The sequence below is a fragment of the Cuculus canorus genome, chromosome 1 (genome assembly GCF_017976375.1).
Source record: "Cuculus canorus isolate bCucCan1 chromosome 1, bCucCan1.pri, whole genome shotgun sequence".
Lineage (NCBI taxonomy): Eukaryota > Metazoa > Chordata > Aves > Cuculiformes > Cuculidae > Cuculus > Cuculus canorus.
In genome coordinates, this window is record NC_071401.1 from 12,103,594 (window position 1) to 12,125,965 (window position 22,372).

Consider the following 22,372-nt stretch of genomic DNA (forward strand, 5'->3'; position numbering starts at 1 on the left):
TTTTTGTCTTTAGTTGGGTGAAGTTAGTACTAAATATTATTTTTTATTTTTTAAAAGTTGTTACTTCACCCTGGAAGCTTTGTATCAAGTGTTGTATTTTTGCTTAGCCAATGTGTTTTTCTGGGGAAGACAAGGACTTTGTCAGAATAAAGAAAGGTTTTGATTCACGCAGGCTCCTATGATGTCCCCTGGGAATTGTTACTGTGGGGTTGTCTTGTCTTTGTCCAGACTTCTGTAGAGTCAGATCATATGTCCTAGGATGCAGTGTCAGCTTGTTAAATCAATAATGTGTTTCTGCAGAAACAGAGTATAGCACAGCTTGTTTGTACTTGTTAACAAACAATACATTTCCTAGTGCAGGGTACATTTAATCGAGTGAATTTTTCACTTTATGACTAAATAATCCTGTAATTCTTTATTACAGGATGTCCAGTTTAAGAATGAAAGTTCTATGTGAAAAAGTAGCTTCTGTGAAAACTTTTGGTCAAGCTTATACTCTGAAACAAATAATTTGAAGATTATCTACTACTTGTAACAGTAGAAGTTATCAGGGTTGTGGTCGTATTCTTTTTTTCTTTTCATACTGCACGTCATCAATTCTACTATTGTAAGGGGAAGAAACCTTTATTGTCATTACCACTTTAAATTGGTTCAAACCACTGTTTTGAATTGTAAAATATATGCAGTTTTCTCTCTTGACAAATATTTTTTGACAGATATCTTAATGAAGCTGTTACAGCAGTGAAGTTCTTAGTGCTCATTTGTTATTTAGGCTTGATTGCCCCTGAGTAGCCTTCTGTCAAGTAGTAAACAAAAAGTAAGGAATTCCATAAAACTTGAGCAGCAGATTTCCCTGTGAGAGGAGGAAACAAAAAAAAGCAGTTGCGTAAAACTTTATATTCTTATATTATTTGCTATAATGTTGAAGTTTGCATGTAAAGAGTTTTCCCCGACATATTTCAGTGAAAGTTTAACTCTTGTTTCCTTCCTTCTTTTTTCATACCAGGTTGGACCAATCAGCCTGGTGTTCATAGGAGTTATATCTGTTCATTGTATGCACATCTTGGTACGTTGCAGCCACTCTCTCTGTCAGAGGTAAATGTTAAGTAACTCATTCTGTTGCTGAGTTTGAGTATTTTTTTTTTTATCTTTTCTTTTTCTGATTTTAGGCTTATGAAATGTGCTGATGCTGTAGCATTTTCTTCTCTTCAGTTCAGAACTTTGTACTTCAAAGAAACGGCACTCAGATCCTTATCATGTAGCTATGCTTTGTGCAACATTAATACATTAAAAAAAATACTTGTTCTCCGCTCAATACACAAAATTAAGTCAGTTTAACTAGTGTTCTTCAGTATCCTGTTCCCTGTCTTTGCTGGCAAATAATCAGGTCTTTATCATTAGAGTTTTAATTGCTTACCTTCAGTCTTTTAGTCCTTCTTTATCTTCATTACTTCTGAATCTTTATAGCTTCTGAATCTTTATAGCTTCTGAGTGTGTCCAATTTTTAAATAACCAGCTTATAAGTACTTATAAAGCAATAGAAGATAAACTAAGAATTGCTGTTAATATCTTTCATGATTATATGTGAGCTCTGTCTCTTTGGATCTTTACACCTTGATTCTTCCAAATTTGTTGTGCTGAACAAATGCATTAAAATGATGCAAGTGAGCATATAAACACTGGATACTCAGCCAAATGAGATGTACAGTACTTGGGGGGAAGCAGTTAATAAAATTTGACTGATAGAATATTTTCATTAATAGTCACTTCTATAAAACATTTTTTCTCTTACTGTCAGGAGTTAACAAGAAGCAGTGGGAGGGTCTGGTATTTAAAAAGTGCGGTGAAGTTTCTGAACTGAATAGAAAGACAAAACTGTTTGTGTCCCTGTGGCTGGAAAAACTAACTTTTCAGTTTCGTGTGATATTGTACTGTGAAGGGATCCTCTGAATTCTTCACTTTTCCCTCTAGTTTTGAATGGCCTGTGAAGGTGTACATAAAACTAAGATCACTGAAATAACTGTGATTGACTGCTTGTCCTGCAAAATCTGTTGAATCTTGTTGAAGTTCTTTGTGTCTTTTAGGTTTGAGATTAATTTCTTAAGCTGATATTATAGGAGTCAATTTTTGGAATAATTTATTGTGAAACTTGTTCCATAAGAAACTGATTTAGTACTGTTGAATTACGAGGAAGCAGCATTATGGTTTACATGCTTGTAGCAAAGTGAATAACCCTTCCTGGGGGAAAGGAGCCCAAACCAGACCTCTAAAATTCAGCAGCTGCAGAATGGTACCACTGTTGATTAGTTATTATCCTGGGAGGCCACTAGCCCCCACCCTTTACCCCCCAATCCCCTTAGTTTCTAGTAAATCTGTTCCTTCTTCACTCTTTGATTTTAGGATGAAAAAATCCTCACTGGGATATAGCGATACAGTGAGTTATGCCATGGAAGTGGGGCCCCTGACTGCTCTTCAAAAACGAGCTTCTTGGGGACGGTAAGTTTGCATTAGAATTTAATTTAATAAATCTGTTATTGAAAATTAGTGGCTACACTTGGACCGGTTAGGAGGTTTCCTTTTTACTAAGATGTACTTCTTTTAAGAATATGTTCTCTGTGCTTGAAATATTTTTATGCAGTGTGATTTGTTATTTCCTGCAGCCAGCTTGTAGTGTTGACATGGGAGGATTTGAGAGTGTTTCTCTGTTAGGCATTTAAATTTTCAGTTCTACAAGACCTGTGAAGAAAAGGATTCTGTTTAACAACATAGGAAGCGATGTGGTATAACCACACTTGCATTCTGTATTGTCTAATGTAGTGAAGTAATTGGAGTTTTCATTCTCTTTTGCTGTAAACACATTTCTCTACATCAGAGTTCACTCTTTAAGCAGATTGACACTGCAAATGTGAATTACTTCAATATATTTATTCTGAAAGGAAGCAAAGCAATTCTTTGATTCCTACTTTAACATACAAATGGTGGAGAAATATTTCTTTGTCAATGACCTGGATGAAGGCATTGAGTGCACCCTCAGAAAGTTTGCAGATGACACTAAGCTGGGTGGAAGCGTGGATCTGCTGGAGGGTAGGGAGGCTCTGCAAAGGGATCTGAACAGGCTGTACCGCTGGGCCGAGGCCAATGGCGTGAGGTTTAACAAGGCCAAATGCCGGGTCCTGCACTTGGGGGACAACAACCCTGTGCAGTGCTACAGACCAGGAGAAGTCTGGCTAGAAAGCTGCCTGGAGAAGGACCTGGGGGTAATGGTTGGCAGCTGACGGAACATGAGCCAGCAGTGTGCCCAGGTGGCCAAGAAGGCCAATGACATCTTGGCCTGTATCAGAAACAGCGTGACCAGCAGGTCTAGGGAGGTTATTCTCCCTCTGTACTCAGCACTGGTGACACCACACCTTGAGTACTGTGTTCAGTTCTGAGCCCCTCACCACAAGAAGGATGTTGAGGCTCTGGAGCGTGTCCAGAGAAGAGCAACAAAGCTGGTGAGGGGGCTGGAGAACAAGTCTTATGAGGAGTGGCTGAGAGAGCTGGGGTTGTTTAGCCTAGGGAGGAGGCTGAGGGGAGACCTTATTGCTCTCTACAACTACCTGAAAGGAGGTTGTGGAGAGGAGGGAGCTGGCCTTTTCTCCGAAGTGACTGAAGACAGGACAAGGGGGAATGGCCTCAGGCTCTGCCAGGGGAGGTTCAGGCTTGACATCAGGAAATTTTTTTCACGGAAAGGGTCATTGGGCACTGGTGGAGGCTGCCCAGGGAGGTGTTTGAGTCACCTTCCCTGGAGGTGTTTAAGGGACAGGTGGACGAGATGCTGAAGGGCATTGTTTAGGGAGTATTAGGAATGGTTGGACTCAATGACCTACTGAGTTCATTCCAACCTAGTGATTCTATGTTTCTATGATTCCATTTACTATATTTTGCAATGATGACATGTTGATATTAGTACCTTGTTGTCTTTCTTCAGTTACTTTTTCCCTCTTTTAAAAAAGACTATTTTTTTCTTTGCCATTTGTTGCTGTATAGCTGTTTATGGAGTTTATGGTGTGACAACACAGTAGTGAAACTCAAAACCTCAAACATATTATTGAACATTAACTTAAAATGAGTTTTCCTTACTTGAGGAGGAATTTTTTTTGGTCCTGTTGTTTTCAAGGATGCAGCATCTTGCATCATGTGTTTTGGCTACTAGTTTGTTTCAAATAAGAAAAAGATGAGCTAGTCTTTAAGATCTTTTGTGATGACTTCATAGGAGTAGAGCAAAACTCAATTAGAGGGAAAATTGTTTTGTGGTGAAATATAATGACAATTCTGTAATGCACCAAAGAGTTAAAAGCTGCAAATGGCAATTTGGTTTCCAGAGACACTCTGCTGCAGCAAATCCATTCTCTGAGGCAGATCTCTGCTGTATGCCTGACTCTAGAAAACTTTCATTACAGCGTGTCTTAAGGCCACCATAGTGCGTTACATTTTTCAAAAACAATCTGAACCGTAGTTTAGAGTGTTTTTTCAATGAGATACAGCGTCTGAATGTGTATTGGAATACATCGAGACAGACTCATTTAATAATACGTGAAAATGTTTGTTACCTTTAATTGCTGAAGTTTATATAACTTAGACTGTATGAGACATTTAATCTCTGGTCCTGGTGGAAAACTGATATGTTAGGGAGGGGCTAACAGACCTCAGCAGAATTTATGTGCTTGTTGAATATATGTCTGTTGTTTGTATTGGTACGACATTGTTAAGACTTTGAATTTAATTTTATGCCACTTTAAAATGTTATTAACTTCTTTTTCTTTTTGAGAAACTTTGGTTACTCAATGTTACCTTAAAAACTAAAAACATATGAACTCACCCTGTTTTGCCATAAGAGGAACCTATATTCCAGTGATTAGTGTGGCATTTGAATCTAGCATTTTGACTACTGTAGAAAGGAGTAGTAACTGCGTATTAGGTAGAAATACTTTAAGTGTTTGGAGCCTAGGTATAATGTATGTTTGTTTTTTCTTCCTCAGGTATATTGTTGACTTTTTCCTAGTGATAACACAGCTGGGATTTTGTAGCGTTTATGTTGTGTTCTTGGCAGAAAACGTGAAACAAGTGAGTAATGTTACTGCATGGAAACAGTTACGATTTTAGATTCATTTTTTCCTTACTTCTATTTCCTATCCTTATGAAGTCCAACAGAACCACTTGTAAGATGCAAAGCTGAGAGATGCACCAAATGGCTTCTAATATGGTTTCCACAAAAGAGCTTTCAGCAAAAAGGAGCAGTTTGCAAGGTGAACTAAATTCAAACCTTGTGCAAGTGTTTGTGGCTTCATCGCTCTCTGATTTGTTGAATTTAAGAAGTAATTTGTGGAAATAGAAATCTAATAGAGGGGAGACAGGATAGAATCTAATAATTCTCTTGCTTTCCTGTGAATGCTCTGCAGTTGGTCACATCTCTCTTTTCCAGGTTTTATCCATGAAGTTGGCTGTGCTATTCTAGTTGGAGTTTTGCTTGTGAGAAGTAGAGCTGAAAGGTTATTTCACAGGTCTTACAGAGCATATTCCAGGCTTGAAAGTATAATGGTAATTTTGCAAGAGCATTAGATTGCTGCTTCATGATTGACTTGTGATCCACTGTGATCATTTGATCCTTTACTGCAGAGCTGCGTTGTAGGCAATTATTCTCATTCTTCTTTCTGTACAGATGTTTCTGCTTACCCATAGAATCCTTTAGTTTTCCTCATTGGATTGATTTTTGACAGTTCTCGAAGCTGAATTTTAATCCTTTTCTTCAATATTCTTTGTTTTTTTTTTTGTCGGGAATAGTTGTTTAAATGCTGCTTACTGCATCATCATCTGTGTTATCAATAAAAATACTAAATAGCACTCTGCATGGTAGCATTTCATTGGTTTTACTGTAAACACTGTTACATCTATAATGTGTAGTATTAAATATGTGGGAACACATTTCAATGTGTTATAGATTTTTAAATAGGTTGGATATTAATTATTAGAAAAACATTCATTTGTGCAAGCTGATTTATTTAAGGATGTCTAAAAATCAAATATTTAGTCATGCCATATTTATGAAAAAGTCAGTTAGAAACGGCAAATGAATCCCCACAACCGCAAATGCCTGTGCATCTTGCAGAAAAACCGCAAGCCTTCCTATAAAACCTAACTGCCCCTTTTGTCCCTTACAACCATCCATCATTGACAAAACCAAATAAACCCATGGCTATCACTTTCATGACAGCGGCTCCTGCTTTCATTCAGCTTTTTTGTCTCTCATTCTCCATTCCTTCTAAGCTCTTCTTTTTCTCATCGCTGGAGATTTTTCTGTTGATGGAGTCCCTGATGTCTCCTGGTCCTTCCTCTGCGCGCTTCACGATTGCCATCAGCAGTTTTTGTATCTGAGCAGGTGGTCCACGGGTGGTCAGCCAACACAGGTTGGCTGCTCAGACAGGAGCCACAGGCACTTTGAGCTTGTGGTGCTGTCTCCTCTGAGGGCTTATTAAGATCCCAGGACTCTGCCAGCGTACCCTGCTGTGCTTCCTGCTCATAAGATTATGGTTATTCACTTGATGTAAAGCTAATAAGGGTGAACCTGGGCCTGTGTCTAAAGTGCACTTCTTTAATTAGCAAAGTGAGTGAGGAATAAGGTATGGCAGGTTACTGAGCATTAATCTTCCATATGGACTCTTATTCTTCATAGAAGGTGCAGTAAAGGTGTATTGGCATAGCTTAACTTACTTTAATTAGGGAGAAGGGTGTCTGCTTAGGCAGTTAACGCATAGAAGATAGTATTCCAACACTCCCCCCCACCTTCCCCCTTCCCCCTTGCAGATGAGTATACTGTGATTAAAAAGTAGTACAAGGTCCACAGATGAAGATCCTGTCAAGACAAGGCAAATTTGTATATTTGGAAACTGGATGTTCTGTAATTTGCATCTTAGAGAAAAAAAAAAAAACAAAACCCAACAATGTTAAAAATAGCAGTTCTACTTTCACAGTCTATCTCAGTACCTTAGAATCCTTTTTTACATCTGATATCCTTTTGCTGGCCTTCTGAAGAGGGGATTTATTGCATCCTTTGTAATGTAAGTTCAAATCAAAACCTTTCCTATCAAGGATGCAGCTGATCAACAAGTTGTTATATATTTGTTTTGACCATAAGCAAAAGATGAGACCGAACACTTACTGACCTGGGCTTTTGTAGGTTTTGAAAGAAAACCAGACCCAAACCTTTTCAGGAAACTTTTTTGCTGCCTTCTGAGTTGAAAGATCTTACAGAAAAGCAGCTTCTGCCAAAGCAGTAGCTGTAGAGACCCGTGATGTACCCAGAGAAGGAATTAGTTGCCAGCAATTCAGAAGTTCCACTTTCAGGTGTATTTGATTTAGATTGAGTTGTCCTCTTTCCTCTGGCAGGGTGAAGGCTGTGGTTTCTTCTTGGGTGCTTTCTGTTGTAGAAATCTGCCCTGTAGAGGGCACCAAAGAACACATTGTTACTGCTTTAAATCTCTTAATTATTTGGGGTAGTGGGAGAATGAGGAAAGTGAAGAGAGGGCATGGGAATTGGAGAACTAAGAAAAGGGAAAAACATAGTAATGAAAGTTAGCAATGCCACTCCTTGAACAATACCTCTGCATTACGCTCTGTACTTTCATTATGTTTGTGTATTGGTGTGTTTGCGATTAATAGTCCGCAGGAACCAGTAGGAACCTCCAATGAGATCTGTTCTTTGATATTCCTAATTAAAACTGATGCCAAACGAAACTTAGTCTCTTCCTTCGTCTTATTTTCTATATCACAGAACAAAAAAGCAGCAAAACGTTTTAGAATGGTTTTGGCACATGACTTGAGTATTTGTGAGTCCCACTATTTTGAGGTGAATATTTAGTTAGAGACACAGTGGTGTTACTTTAGCTTCTGTGAAATGGTTGCTATATCCTGCTCACTAATGGATAGCTTCTGGTGCTAAATCTTTTCTAATTGAGTTCTGTGGGATTATAACAATGTTGGCTGCATTACATGAAGAGTTTTCCAGATACTTTGTGCTATAAGAAGCTTTCTCCAGTTATGTCAAATTTCAAATCAAGTTTTTCTTAAGAAATACTTTCCTGAGGCACAGAATAAACTTAAGTTGGTGGAGAGAGTTCCAGTTAACTCTGGCGGGATGCAATAAGGGGCTTATAGGTGGTGTCTAAAATTAGAGAAGAGTGATGAAACTGGAACAAAGAGCTTGAGGTTTTACTGCAGGAACAGTGGAGCAGTGAGCACACTGGGACAAGAAGAAGAATCTGTGCTCAGAAGAGAATGGTCCCATTTCGTGCTATAGTTACTTTGCTTTTTGTGCTTGAGAAACAGAAGACTGTTAGTCAAGAGTCTTGGCATTTATCAGCTTGCTTGTGAATATTTGCTGAGTTCTCTAGAAAAAAATGACCTTTTCTTATTGTTTGCTGATAAAGCTAAAAATTGAAAACATCTCCTTGCTGTGTGGGAGAACTTTATTAGGTCTTTAGTACTTTGAGGATGACCCGTCAGTGGGATGCTACATAATGGAATTTTGATTTTTGTTTTCCAGTTTTTGTAAAAAGGAAAAAAAAAAATCCCTAAACTTAGGAAAACTTACTTAAACATAAAACTAGAAGTGTTTAAAATGTTGCAAAGCTGGATGCTGAGTAGTAATAAAATACCAGAACTAAATGAACTGTGAAACATTTATTTTGTGTGCTCATGCCAAATTACAAGATTCAATATAGTATTTGTCTGTCTGATAATGTACTGGTTTTGTGCTAGATCTAGCCTAGTGTACTGGCTGTTGCTTTGAGCTGAAAAAAGAAGGAATTAGGAGGAACCAGTGACTTCAAAGATTACTGTTTTGATCCCACTAGATCTCGAAAAGTTCACAGGCAGTATGACAGCAGTGGATTTTGGGATACAGCTAAGGAAACAGTGGTCTCAGTTGAAGACACTAAGGAAATGGAAGATATAGTTCTTGTAAGTGTGTTTATCAGTTTAACTGAATTTTCTGCAGTCACTAGTTGTGCTTCAGTTGTTTTGAGTGCCTGACAAAAGAAATCCAATAACCAGTTTTGCAAAGTGCTTGATCTTCCTAGATACAGCTGAAGTTGCTGGACGCTGTGCTTAGGCTACGTAAATGAGACATTAGGTTGAAGCATTCTTGGAAAGAAAGCTGTTTCAGATGACACCACCGTGTAAGTTAATGCTTGAATAACTGAAGTGAGTTCTGATGAAGTTACCTGGTGACTGGGGGCATCGCTAGGTATTGCTGGTGATTTCAGTGGCTGTGTACCTCCTTTCTAAAATGACAATTGTTATTTCCTCATGTGGTTTAGGGAAATGTTTGTCAAACTCCCAGATACAGACATGGTGAATGCAGAGCTAAATGCAGATCATGTGTGTTCAGATTGGAACTTGAACAATGTTTACTGGGCTCTGTGGCATACACAAACCAGTATGTATGTGTGTATGCCTTTTACAAGAACAGATCCACTGGATGGATAAGCAAGATTTGTCTAAGTTGTCTGATATTCCACAGACAATTCAGATTATGTTGCCTTGTTTAGGAAAAAGACTGTCATATGCAGTGATACACTAGCAGAGAGCAGCAGGAGAGTGAAAGTGATTGTTGTCCAGAAAGGAATCTGAGATTGTATTAATTCTAATATTTAAGAGACTAGGTTAGACAGATGGTGAGTCATAGTCTGCCCTAACACAATCAGCAGTAAACTTGCACTGAGCTAGACTGCTTCCGAAGAGTGTTTCAAAAAGGATAAAGTCCTCCTGCTGCTTGGTATTTTGTTACTTGCTAGAATGTTATCTGATTATTTAAAAAAAAAAATAGGTCTAGTAATAAACAGTTTCAAAATGATGTAGCATGCACCTGAACAAATCAGTATAATCTCATGTTCATTAGAGTTTTTCTCTGCTGCTCTTTACTGTCAAATATCCCACAGCCAATTGTTCTAATCTTGTAATCTTGGAGGGAGAATAATGGTCCTTACTTTTTCTAATTTTTGCATTTCATTTTCCTATTCAGCTTTCTTCTACCCGTCTATCACTCCTGCCTGTTTGTTTAGCCTCTTCGACAAGATTAACCTTTACTGGATCTTATTTGGTGTGCCTCTTCCAGTCCATGTGCCAAATTGCTGTTTCGTTGTGTCTCAAAATATGCCTTTGCGGTATGGCTGTTTCCTGCAGTCCTGCCTAAACCTGTAAATGATTCTGCCCTGACTGATACCATTAAAGCTGCTTTATTGATATGAAGTTGATTTAAATATATATATATATATTCCACAAAAGGGAATAAACTGTCCTCCTGTGTTTTTATATCACTATAACTGTGCCTGTAATATCAGTTACATGGTGCATGTAACTAGAATGTCTTGATGCCCCAAGTTCTTTCTTTAAACTGTTTTTCAAGGAGCAGGATCTGATGCATGCTCCTGCAAGTTGTGACAGTTTTGAGAATCCATTTGGCCTCTATTTCCTTTCTCTGGTGAATGCTTGGGCAAGGAACTGTGGGGAGAAAGGTTACCATGCTTACAGTATTGTAAAGCAGGCTACAGTGTTGTGGTCTGTTATAGGAACATAATTCATATCTGAAACATGCAAGTGGGAAGTTGGAAGCTGGGGTCAAGGAGTCACGGTCTGATAGTTTTAGTTGGCTGTGTTTGGCTGATTCTGCACCAATATCGGATGATGGTTGTGGAGAGTTTATGTTCTGCTGTAGTATGTCCTTTTTTCTGGGCTTTCCTCAGCATTTCTGTGTGAGTAAAAGGCAGATGATTATAAAGGCATATGATCACGCTTACCTAATACAACATTGAGGTGTGATAAGTGACAAGTGGTGTCACTCAGGGGTCCATACTAGGACTGGTGCTGTTTAATATCTTCGTCAATGATATTGACAATGAGATTGAGTGCTCCCTCAGCGAGTTTGCAGATGACACCAAGCTGAGTGGTGCAGTTGCCACACCGGAAGGATGGGATGTCATCCAGAGGGACAGGCTGGAGAAGTGGGGCTGTGTAAACGTCCTGAGGTTCAACAAGGCCAAGTGCAAGGTCCGACACCTACGTCTGGGCAATCCCCAATTTCAGTACACATTTGGGGATAATGTGATTGAGAACAGCCCTGCAGGGAAGGACTTGGGGATGCTGGTCAGTGAGAGGCTCGACATGAGCCGAAAATGTGCACTCACACCCCAGAAGGCCAACTATATCCTGGGCTGCATTAAAAGAAGTGTGGCCAGCAGGTCGAGGGAGGTGATTATGCCCCTCTATTCCGCTCTTATGAGACCTCATCTGGAGTATTGTGTCCACTTCTGGAATCCTCAACATAAGGAGGATATGTAGCTGTTGGAATAGGTCCAGAGAAGGGCTACAAAGATGATCGGAGAGCTGAAGCACCTTCTGTGTGAGGGCAGGCTGAGAGAGTTGGGCTTGTTCAGATTGGAGAAGAGAAGGCTCCGGGGAGATCTTATAGTGGCCTTCCAGTAGCTGAAGGGGCTACAAGAAAGCTGGAGGACTGTTCACAAAGGCTTGTAGTGATAAGACGAGGGGGAACGTGTATAAACCGGAAAGGGGCAGATTTAGGCTTGATATAAGGAAGAATTTCTTCACCGTGAGAGTGATGAGGCACTGGCACAGGTTGCCCCGGGAAGTTGTGGCTGCCCCATCCCTGGAGGTGTTCAAGGCCAGGTTGGATGGGGCCTTGGGCAGCCTGGTTTAGTGGGATGTCCCTGCCCATGGCAGGGGTGTTGGAACTAGATGATCTTTAAGGTCCCTTCCAACCCAAACTATTCTATCATTCTATGATTTTACATTGCATTTTCTGGCTGTATTAGCTATTAAACTCTAGTTGAATACCTAATTGGAATTTGGTGGTGTTAATAGAAAAAAAAAGTGAACTATTTATGATTTTAGGAACTCTTTCCTGGAGTTTATTTATACAAATGGAATGTCTCTGTCTTAAGAGAATACTAAAGTGATTGAATGCTTGAAATTATTTGAGTAGAAGCTGGTTTACACTGTGATGTTTTTAAAAAAAGTATTTTAGAATCTGAACTGTATTCTGCCTGCTGTTATTTCTCCTTTTTTTTTTTAAGGAATAGACATTTTATTATTCTTTTTCCTATCAAGCCTCAGATATTCGTGTGAATTGAAGGCATACTAGCTTAAGTATTTATTGTAGCTGAGGTTTCCAATGGGACTTATATGCTTGTATCATATTGTAATTCTTAGAAAACCCTCTTAGATGTCCTGTGTGCAGAGCAGCTCTGGCTGCCTGCGAATGTGTGCGAGCAAGTAAACATACGAGATGATTGTTAAAGTGAAAGGCTGTTAAAGTGCTTGTTCTGTATTTCTATTTTAAGCACAGTGGGACTACAGGGAGCTTTACTTTATGTGGCATTAGGAAAGAAATTTGGTTAAGTGTTTGACATATTGCTTGGCAAAATGGAGTTACTGTAGCTGTGTGAATTCACTGGAATTCTGTTCTGATGTACTTAGCTCTTTGTAGCTTTCCAGAAATGTTATCTTAATCAAAACTAGCAGATGTTAGATGTCCTGTAAGTGACACTTAAACGTTGCGAGGTGGAAGCTGTCAGTGTATAATGAATGGTGTTCTCTGTCTTCGTTTAAAGTGAGATTTCTGGAAAATGTTGTTACAAAAATTTATCTTTTATCTTTTCCTTTTTAATAATGAAAAACCCTGTCTTTGGTGTTTTGTCAGAGAGAAAAGAATTCTATCTTCCCAAGCCTGTGGATTGTTTGAAATAATGGAAACAAAGTGGAATGTGCCATTTTTTTTTCCTCCTAGACTTGAAGTCTGAGTTATGGCAGGCTTGCCAGTTTGAATGGCTTAGCTTACATACTTGGTTTTACATTACCAATTAACTCCTTCTGCCTCAGGAGCGTCTTGTAGTGCCTATGGTCTCTTGATTGCTCAGCATGTCTCCAGCCTGTCCTCTTTAAAAGATGGGTAGACGAGGTGCTCAGGGACATGGTTTAGTGGCAGATAGCAATGGTTGGACTCGATAATCCAAGAGGTGTTTTCCAACCTGGTGATTCTATGATTCTTTTCTCCACTTTGTCCTCTTCCTCAAAGTAAAGAATTAATAGATCTGAGTTACTGTGACCTATAAAATAAAATAGATGCACTAAGTGCTATTAAATGTGGTATTTTCTTAGGATGGCCATGGCTACCTAAAAGCTTACACTGTAATGGTAGTACTTGCCCCATTTACTGTAACTGCTTAACATGTTTGGATTTTTGAGGCAGGATCTATGTCTTATTATTTCACTGGCATGGATAATAACTGACATTTTTTTTTTTTAAACACGTTTAAAGAATTGCCCACAAATTATTTAGTCTTTGTACCATGCCTGTGAACTATGTGGTAGGGATAATAATTGTTAAGAGTTACTACAATTCTGTGGTCTTTGGTATTGTAGGGTTACACAGTCTTCCTCTGAGATCAGTTTTAGACTAAGTATTAAGACTGTGGCTATAGAGGTTGTATGTCTGACAGTACACAAACCAAATTATGGCAGTTATGGTCACATTAATGATCTTTCCAAAAGAAGCAGTGGAAGTTATGACTAGTGCCCAACTCAGTCTTCTGAATTCCATCATAGGCAACTACTACAGTGTTATAGAGTCATAGAATCACAGAATCACCAGGTTGGAATGGACCCACTGGGTCATCGAGTCCAACCATTCCTAACACTCCCTAAACAATGCCCCTCAGCACCCCATCCACCTGTCCCTTAAACACCTCCAAGGAAGGTGACTCAACCACCTCCCTGAGCAGCCTCTGCCAGTGCCCGATGACCCTTTCTGTGAAAAATTTTTTCGTGATGTCCAGCCTGAACTTCCCCTGGCAGAGCTTGAGGCCATTCCTCCTTGTCCTGTCCCCTGTCACTTGGGAGAAGAGGCCAGCTCCCTCCTCTCCACAACCTCCTTTCAGGTAGTTGTAGAGAGCAATAAGGTCTCCCCTCAGCCTCCTCCCTAGGCTAAACAACCCCAGCTCTCTCAGCCACTCCTCATAAGACTTGTTCTCCAGACCCCTCACCAGCTTCGTTGCTCTTCTCTGGACACGCTCCAGAGCCTCAACATCCTTCTTGTGGTGAGGGGCCCAGAACTGAGCACAGTACTGAAGGTGTGGTGTCACCAGTGCTGAGTACAGAGGGAGAATAACCTCCCTGGACCTGCTGGTCACGCCATTTCTGATACAGGCCAAGATGCCATTGGCCTTCTTGGCCACCTGGGCACACTGCTGGCTCATGTTCCGTCAGCTGTCAACCATTACCCCCAGGTCCTTCTCCTCCAGGCAGCTTTCTAGCCAGACTTCTCCTGGTCTGTAGCACTGCACAGGGTTGTTGTCCCCCAAGTGCAGGACCCGGCATTTGGCCTTGTTAAACCTCATGCCATTGGCCTCGGCCCAGCGGTTCAGCCTGTTCAGATCCCTTTGCAGAGCCTGTCTACCCTCCAGCAGATCCACACTTCCACCCAGCTTAGTGTCATCTGCAAACTTGCTGAAGGTGCCCTCAATGCCTTCATCCAGGTCATTGATAAAGACATTGAACAGGGCTGGACCCAGTACCGAGCCCTGAGGAACCCCATTTGTGACTGGCCTCCAGCTGGAGTTAACTCCATTTACCACCACTCTCTGGACCCGGCCGTCCAACCAATTTTCAACCCAGGAGAGTGTGTGCCTGTCCAGGCCAGAGACAGACAGTTTCCTAAGCACAATGCTGTGAGGAACTGTGTCAAAGGCTTTACTGCAGTCCAAGAAGACTACATCCACAGCCTTTCCCCCATCCAGTCGAGTCACTTTGTCATAGAAGGCGATCAGGTTAGTTTGGCAAGACCTGTCTTTCGTGAACCCGTGTTGACTGGGCCTGATCACCCGGTTCTCTTGCGTGTGCTTTATGATAGCACTCAAGATCACCTGTTCCATGACTTTCCCCGGCACTGAGGTCAGACTGACAGGCCTGTAGTTCCCTGGATCCTCCCTGCAACCCTTCTTGTAGATGGGCACAACATCAGCCAGCCTCCAGTCTAGTGGAACTTCCCCAGTCAGCCAGGAGTGCTGGAAGATGATGGAAAGGAGTTTGGAAAGGACATCCACCAGCTCCTTCAATACTCTTGAAGGAGTAAATAAAGTTTAAGGTAAATAAAGGTAAATAAAAGAGTGAAGAGTGAAAAATAAAATCATTTGATTAAAATAAGATTCATTTTCTAACATTATTTTGCGTACCGCTATGAGGTGCATGGCAAAGGCACTGAACTCAGAATATCGGTTTGTTGTCTGAGCTCCATACTCTCCATAGGAAAATTCAGACTTGAATAGTTAGGCCTGGATCCATCTCATTTTACCAACCTCTCATTTTCTGAAAGGAATATGATTTAAACTGCTCATGTGGATTTCTCTTTGGTCACTGGTGGGATAAAGATGCTTTCAGGTCCTAATTTCATTATTTGTCTTAAGGATGAAACTTTTGTTAACAGTGCCTTGTCTTCCCCTCTGCACCAAGGATACAGGGATCCCAAATACCTGACACTCAGCAGGAAAGCAGAGGACAATTTCTCTATAGAAAAACGGCAATGTGACTGTGTACTCAGTGCAACCACTGTTTGACGCTTTATTTGTTTTTTCTACAGGTCCATGAAGGATTCTTGGAAAACAAAACTGCTCCCATAAATATCAGTGCCACCAGCAGTTCTTCTGAGAAAAGGAGTACTGATTTACGAATATACATGCTGTGTTTCCTGCCATTCATGATCCTCCTGGTCTTCATTCGTGACCTTAAGAGCCTGTCCTTTCTTTCATTGCTTGCCAATATGTCCATGGCTGTCAGCCTGGTGATCATTTATCAGTATATTGTTAGAGTGAGTAGAAAAAAAGTTTATTATCCTTTTTTTTTAGTGTGGTAAGTTGTATTTGTTGCATGTGGCAGTTAGGCTGTGATAGATACATACTAATTGACAATTCCTGAATGGCAGAATTATCTTCTATTTAATTGAGACATCTTAACTTAAGGCAATGCCTTAGTGCTTGAGACGTGATCGTGGACTTTTGAAAGAAAGGATGATATTGCTGCACTTAAGAGAATAAAAATATATATTGTAATGACTTGGAGTCCTTGGATTGAAGGGTATGTGAAATTTTAGGGGTTGCACACAGAACTTGCAAGGGTCTAATCTATGTCAATCTTTTTGTTGCAACAGAAGAACAATTTCAACAGCAGTGTTTATTTCTAATGTTTCTCCAGTGCAGTCAGGAAAAATTTAAGACTTGCCCTTTAAAAATACATATTTTAGGCTTCTGTCTCCTAACTTGCTGTGTTTTCTAGCTTGCTGCTCTTTTTCATATTTGGAAGCATTCAATAATGGAACAAATTTAGCTGATGGCTGTAAGAAAATCATGTGTAGAAACCTTTCTATTTTTCTTTCTTGTAATTTTTGAAAGATGTTTTGAAAAGACACTGTTGCACACACAATGTAGGTAAGTGGTGAGTGCCACTATTGTTTGAGAAGGCTTCCACATGTGTCATGGGACGAATGGGAAATGGAGGATGTGAAGGAAGGTAGAAAAGCCAATGGGAGATATTGGCTGGGTTACGAGGCAGAAGTTACATAGAAGAGATTAGGGCAGATAGAGAGTAATTAATTGTTCTGCAGTAACTCAGCTTGTACTAAGAAGATTTACTGTCTGTTGTGGTTATGAAGAATAACTGTGCAGGATGAAAGCAAATTAGAAAATGCAGTAGTCTGCGAGTTTGCTGAAGATTAAGGTTGAGGTGTGAGCTTTGCCTTTTGTTTTAATCGATACTCACTCATATACAGCAGTGTGATGTTTCAAATGTGAAAATTTCTTGTGTCAGCCATGTGAACCTAGAATAAACATATCTGCAAGTGTCTGTGTGTGTGTGAAGGTGGCAATAAAACTGTATAAAGGACTGAGTTTGTGAGAAGAACCAGGAATTGTAAATAGCAATGTACAGGTCACTGTCAACACGTACTGAATTTTCTTTCCTATAGTATAATGTATCAATCACAACTGTAGGGACAGCTAATGTGCTTTACATACCGCTGTTCTGTTTTATTTTCTTAGGATATAGTAGATCCTCGAAAACTGCCTCCTATGGTTGGCTGGAAGAAATACCCACTGTTTTTTGGGACTGCAATATTTGCTTTTGAAGGAATTGGTGTGGTAAGTGCCTTTACTGACTCCTCAAGATAGCTGAGTATGTGCTAGATGATGGGATATGGGCAGTTTTGCTTCTGTTGTTATTTTGTCATTTTTATTGAAGCACTGATCTCCCGTGTTGATATGAAAAGGGTTAATTTATCTTGTCAAGTAAGGTAAAAGTTGGGGCACAGCATCCTCATCAAGGTGCGTTTGGTGAATACCAGTTGCTACTTGGACGCTTAGCATGTTCCCAAATTGCAGGAATGCCTTTAGTTCCAAATAGATTGTGACAGTAGTGTTATAAAAAGTAGTATCATGATATGCTATATAATAATGTAATACCCAGCTAATAATATGATGATACTGTAATTATGATTCAGCAGCTCAGTTTTAGGTGATGAGTGTGTAAAAATAGAAACTTATTCAGCCTCCTCCTTTTCCTTTGGGATCACAGAAGACAAAGTGATTTATTAGAGACATATCATTCTTCTTGCTTCAAACTTGCTAATAGATGTGACTGGATAGAGATGGAAATGATAGGAAAAAGGATAGAAATTTTTTTTTTTTTTTTTTTGATTCATGACCTTCTGACTATGGACTGCAATTCGTCATTGTTTCCAGAAAAAAGGCAATTAAATAAATTTATCAGTCTGAATATTTGGCTTTTAAAAGTGGAACTTTTACATGTCTCATTCACTTATTACTGTTTCTAATGGCTTTCTGATTGCATCTAGCACTAGCATAGCTTGTGAGATGGTTTGCACTTTTTTCCACATGGCGTATTTCAGAAAATAGCCAAACAGCCTTTGGGGAATGGTGGGTTGTAATGCCTTTAAACTGCTAGGAAATTACTGTATATGTTACTGTTGGTTAGTAGTATAATTACATACTTCAGCAAATGTTACTGTGCACCTAAAACCCCGAAACAGTCCCTCCTTGTCCTCCTCCAATAAAACCAGCTTGCAGTTAATCTGAAGTGGGTCTCAGTCGTTGACATAACAAAGGAGATATTTCAAATTTCTTTTCTATTCTGGCTTTTTCAGCTCCAAGTTAAACTAGGATGTTTCACTCTGCTACTGTTTTATCACTGCCAAAGGAGCTGAATAGCGAAAGCTTTAACTCCTGTTACATTGCAGAAGTGTGTTTTCACACACGGGGCATGTGGATGTAGCGACTATGAATCTCCATTTCTCTGTCCTCAGCTATTTCTCAATCTGAGAACTGACTGATGCAGCGGTTTGGTTACTGTATATCTCAGTGTATCTGGACAAATTTCCTTTTGTCAGGTGGAAGTTCCATCACAGGAAATCAGTTGTTTGTCTTGGGTTATTTGATGGCTACAAGTCTCAGATGAAAAGCATATGCTCAATGTCAGACAGATTGGGCTGTACTAAGCTTGTTGCTCTTAAATTGCGTAGCCCATCTGGGACAACCTGCACTTAACTGCTTGTGGGTAGATGGAAATCATGTATGGTAGGTCTGATACATATTTCAGTTGTACTACACTTGCTTGTGTACTGCGTAGCACACAGGTGTGTATTTGTAGCCAGGAAATCCTCAATGAGAGTCCTGGGACCCTCAAGAAGGTGTGGAAGACTTACCGCTTGGTAGCCATAGTTTATTGCATTACAGTTAGGGAACCGATTTATGGTAGTTATTTTCTGGCACATTAGATCCCACATTAGACAGCTCCTTAAATTTACATCAGCAGTAGTAACGTTGACTTCTGATGTAAATCTTTGAAGAACTGCCCAGCGCGTTGTGCTTGGTTAAATCCCCGATTGTTACTAATGACATCTTTAAGGACTCCAAATTTTTTCCTTCTTTAATTCAATACCGTAGAATCACAGAATGGTTTGAGTTGGAAGGGGCCTTTAAATGTCACCTAGTCCAACCTCTCTGCAGTGAGCAGGGGCGGGATATAATGTAGGGTTCATCAAGTTGTAACATTAAAACATAAAAGGACTACTTGATATTATTAGATATTAGCATTATACAGTCATTTCATGTATTTCTTTATAGCCTATCTCTGTTTCTCACTTGATCATAATTTGCTTACTCTTGAAAGCAAATGAGAAATGCATTTTATTTTTTGTTACTGGTGTTTACAAACTAATTAAATGTTTATGTCCATTCTGGTTTTATGTACTTTGTGCATGCATATGCTGCACAAGACCATTAAAATATCATGGCTACCTTTACAAATTAAAATTAATGTAAAAGTGAAAATCTCCAATTAAATGTTATTGTTCCTTATACGTACAATTCTATTAATACGTCTCCGCTTCTCAGGGATATTTTGAACATGCAGAACATTTGCAGTGCATTCCCATACTGTAGTTGTATGCACTATATAGAAGATTTGAATTAAAAAAAAAGGTTTTATGGATTTGAATAATCAGAACTAAAAAAAAGTTGTTTAAGTGTGAAATAAAAAAGATGAGTGAAGCAAAGCAAGACAGGCATGTCCACTTTACATAGTTAAAATTTCTTAAAATTGTTGGTGATTGATTTAATTGATAACTCGTTATTAGAGCTCAGGAAGTTACCGTTGTATACTGAACTGTGATATATGTGTATGGGTGTTTATGAACCCTTGCAAATGTGATGTGAAACATGGTAGTTTAAAATTCTTTCACTGAGATGTAATCTAATGTGTTTTAATTCACATTACAATGGATTAAGAATTCTGACATAGTCAGTTCTTTAGCTGATGTGTGAAGACTTGTTATCTGGTGTCTGTCGTTTACTTTCATTCCTTTATTCAAGTGGTTGAATTGTTCTAGTAAGCAAAAAAGACCTCACCATTTAATTAGGTGGGCTCCTTAGTCTGCTCTCTCTGACATCAGGCACTCAAAATGAGTTTACATAACCTTAGTCTTGTTAGAAACTGAATTTTAGATTTTTTTTCCAGAGTGTCTTGCAGATAACACTTATTACTGTGAAGCTGCGTTATAAGCAACTTTAAGGTCTTCATTTTATTAGAGAAGTTGATGATAGTTGAATCATTTCATGCAATAAATTGACCTTAAACAGTTATATAAGGCCTCATTTTTTAATCTACCTTGAATCCAAACGTGCATTATGCTAATTCTTGTCTGAGACCTGCTAGATTATTGAGTGTTATGAACAGGGACAGCAAATGAAAATTCCGGATTTTTGGGGCTAGTTAAGTCATCTTAAGCAGAACCTGGCAAGAGAGGTTAAAATATGCCCTCGGCATGTTTTTTCTACCACCAATGTTCTGTGTAAAATGGTCTTTCCTGCTAGGAATATTTAATGATTGGCAGTTCAAGTAGGAATAAATGATCTATAAGGTGCACTATTAAAAAAAAAAAGTGCACCTTAGGCAGAGCAGTCAGGAAGATTTATTTTCATAAATACTTGAATTGATTTTGTTTTTATTAATGGGGATGTGGCTAATGTAGACAGAGTAATAGTCAGTTTGTCATGCCATACTCAATATGAAAGCACGTTTGTCTGGTTTCTTTGAACCAAATAATAGACTGCAGGGGAAATACTCTAGCACTGATTTTTTTTTCCCCCATCCCATTGTTCCAGAAAACTTCTTATGTAGTGATTTTTTTTTCCTTTAATTTAGCACTTCTTGTTACTTAAAGTTTGACTGTAGCTCTTCAGTAACTCTATTAAAATTAGATAGACTAATTAAACAGAGGACTCTAACATCCTGTTTGCTACGGGAAACGTGATTTGGGGAGATGCAGTGGTTCCTAGATTCCTAATAGGGTTTTCTTGATGTTGGGAGATCGTATTTCTCTTTTAGATGGTGAGTATACAAACATGGGTTTTAGTTAAAATCTGTCATTAGTTCAGAACTGATTATTATTACACAGGTTGTCCCTGTGTAATAAGAAAATCAGCTGTATGGGAGTAATTTGGAGTATTGTTTCTTTGGCTGTTATTAATCCCTAGATGAATAGACTTTAAGAACCTTAATTTTACAGTCTTGTGTCTGTAATAACTCAAAGAAGGGAAGATAACCTATTTAAAATTGAAATGTAAAATCTCAAATAAACCAAGACAGTGCCTAGAAACTAGTACTCCTGTAACACTTAGAGCTAGACATTTCATCAGTGTTACAAATTTTGAGAGATTTTCATAAAAATAAAAATAATTAATATGATGAATTGATTATATGAATGTGATTAATTGAGCTGTTCATATCTGCCTGCGAGATCAATTTAATCTCTTATTTGATGGCAGATTTGAACAACTGAAGTCATAGAATCATGGAATCATAGAATCACTAGGTTGGAAGGCACCCACTGGGTCATCGAGTCCAACCATTCCTAACACTCCCTAAACCATGCCTCTCAGCACCTCCAAGCAAGTCCAAGCAAGTCGTTCATTTGTTGCTACAACTACTACAGCAGAAATAAGTGAGTGCTATGAAAGGGCTGAGTAGTGTTAAGGCATCCTACACTCTGAGGGATACTTGTAAGAGGATTATAACCTGCTGCAGTCTATTGCTTGTGCTGTTCATTTCTGTGCTCCCTGTTTGAGCTGCTTGTAAAAATGGGGTCACTGTGGTTTGGTAGGAGGTACATTCACAATTTGCAGCGGATATTGTCAACCAGGTGGTAACGGTCGCTGTGTGCTAACAGGAGGAGTTGGCAGCGGGGTTACCCACTGATCCCTTAATACCGAGTTAGTAAACAGCAGTTCTGTCAGTCTGGTGGTTGTCATTCATAGCGTTGAGAGTTGGTTTGGGATTTCAACACTTGTATGTTAAGATTCTAAGATCATCAGGGTGATCTTGTGAAAATCCTATTGACTAGTGGCATCAGTACATTTTGTGGGACAACAGTAACAACAGAAATGCAGTACCCCCAAAGATTCATAACAGACCATTTAAGATACTTCAGTTTGTTTTAAAGTGAATTTTTTGGTTCAGAAGGCAAAAATAATTGATTGGGAGATGGAGAAAGTGTATATTCAGGCTCAGTGGAGCTTTTTTTTTAGTACAGGGCTCTGCTGGGGATGGGAGAATCTGCAGCTGCTTCTTGCCCTCTGTGCTGTAGCTTCTCTCTGGCTGTGGGTTCCCTGTGCTGGATGCTGCTGCTTGGCAAATCGTGGGGCTAGTGTTCAGGCCACAGAATAGAAGAGAGTACCAACACTGCTGCTTGATGACA

At 39.3% G+C, this 22,372-nt stretch overlaps 1 protein-coding gene across 6 annotated transcripts in view; it reads left to right on the forward strand.

Annotated features, from left to right (window-relative positions):
- SLC36A4 (solute carrier family 36 member 4) overlaps positions 1 to 22,372 on the forward strand; it is a 121,167-nt gene that overhangs the window by 14,863 nt on the left and 83,932 nt on the right. For all 6 annotated transcript variants that reach the window (XR_008448135.1, XR_008448136.1, XM_054055970.1 and 3 more), the window contains exons 4-8: positions 1,007 to 1,095; positions 2,401 to 2,496; positions 5,022 to 5,106; positions 15,689 to 15,916; positions 17,142 to 17,240. Coding sequence is in view for 4 of the 6 variants with exons in the window: in XM_054055970.1 (XP_053911945.1) it covers positions 1,007 to 1,095; positions 2,401 to 2,496; positions 5,022 to 5,106; positions 15,689 to 15,916; positions 17,142 to 17,240 (597 nt within the window). In the remaining 2 variants the exon portion in view is untranslated. The remainder of the gene's footprint in view (positions 1 to 1,006; positions 1,096 to 2,400; positions 2,497 to 5,021; positions 5,107 to 15,688; positions 15,917 to 17,141; positions 17,241 to 22,372) is intronic.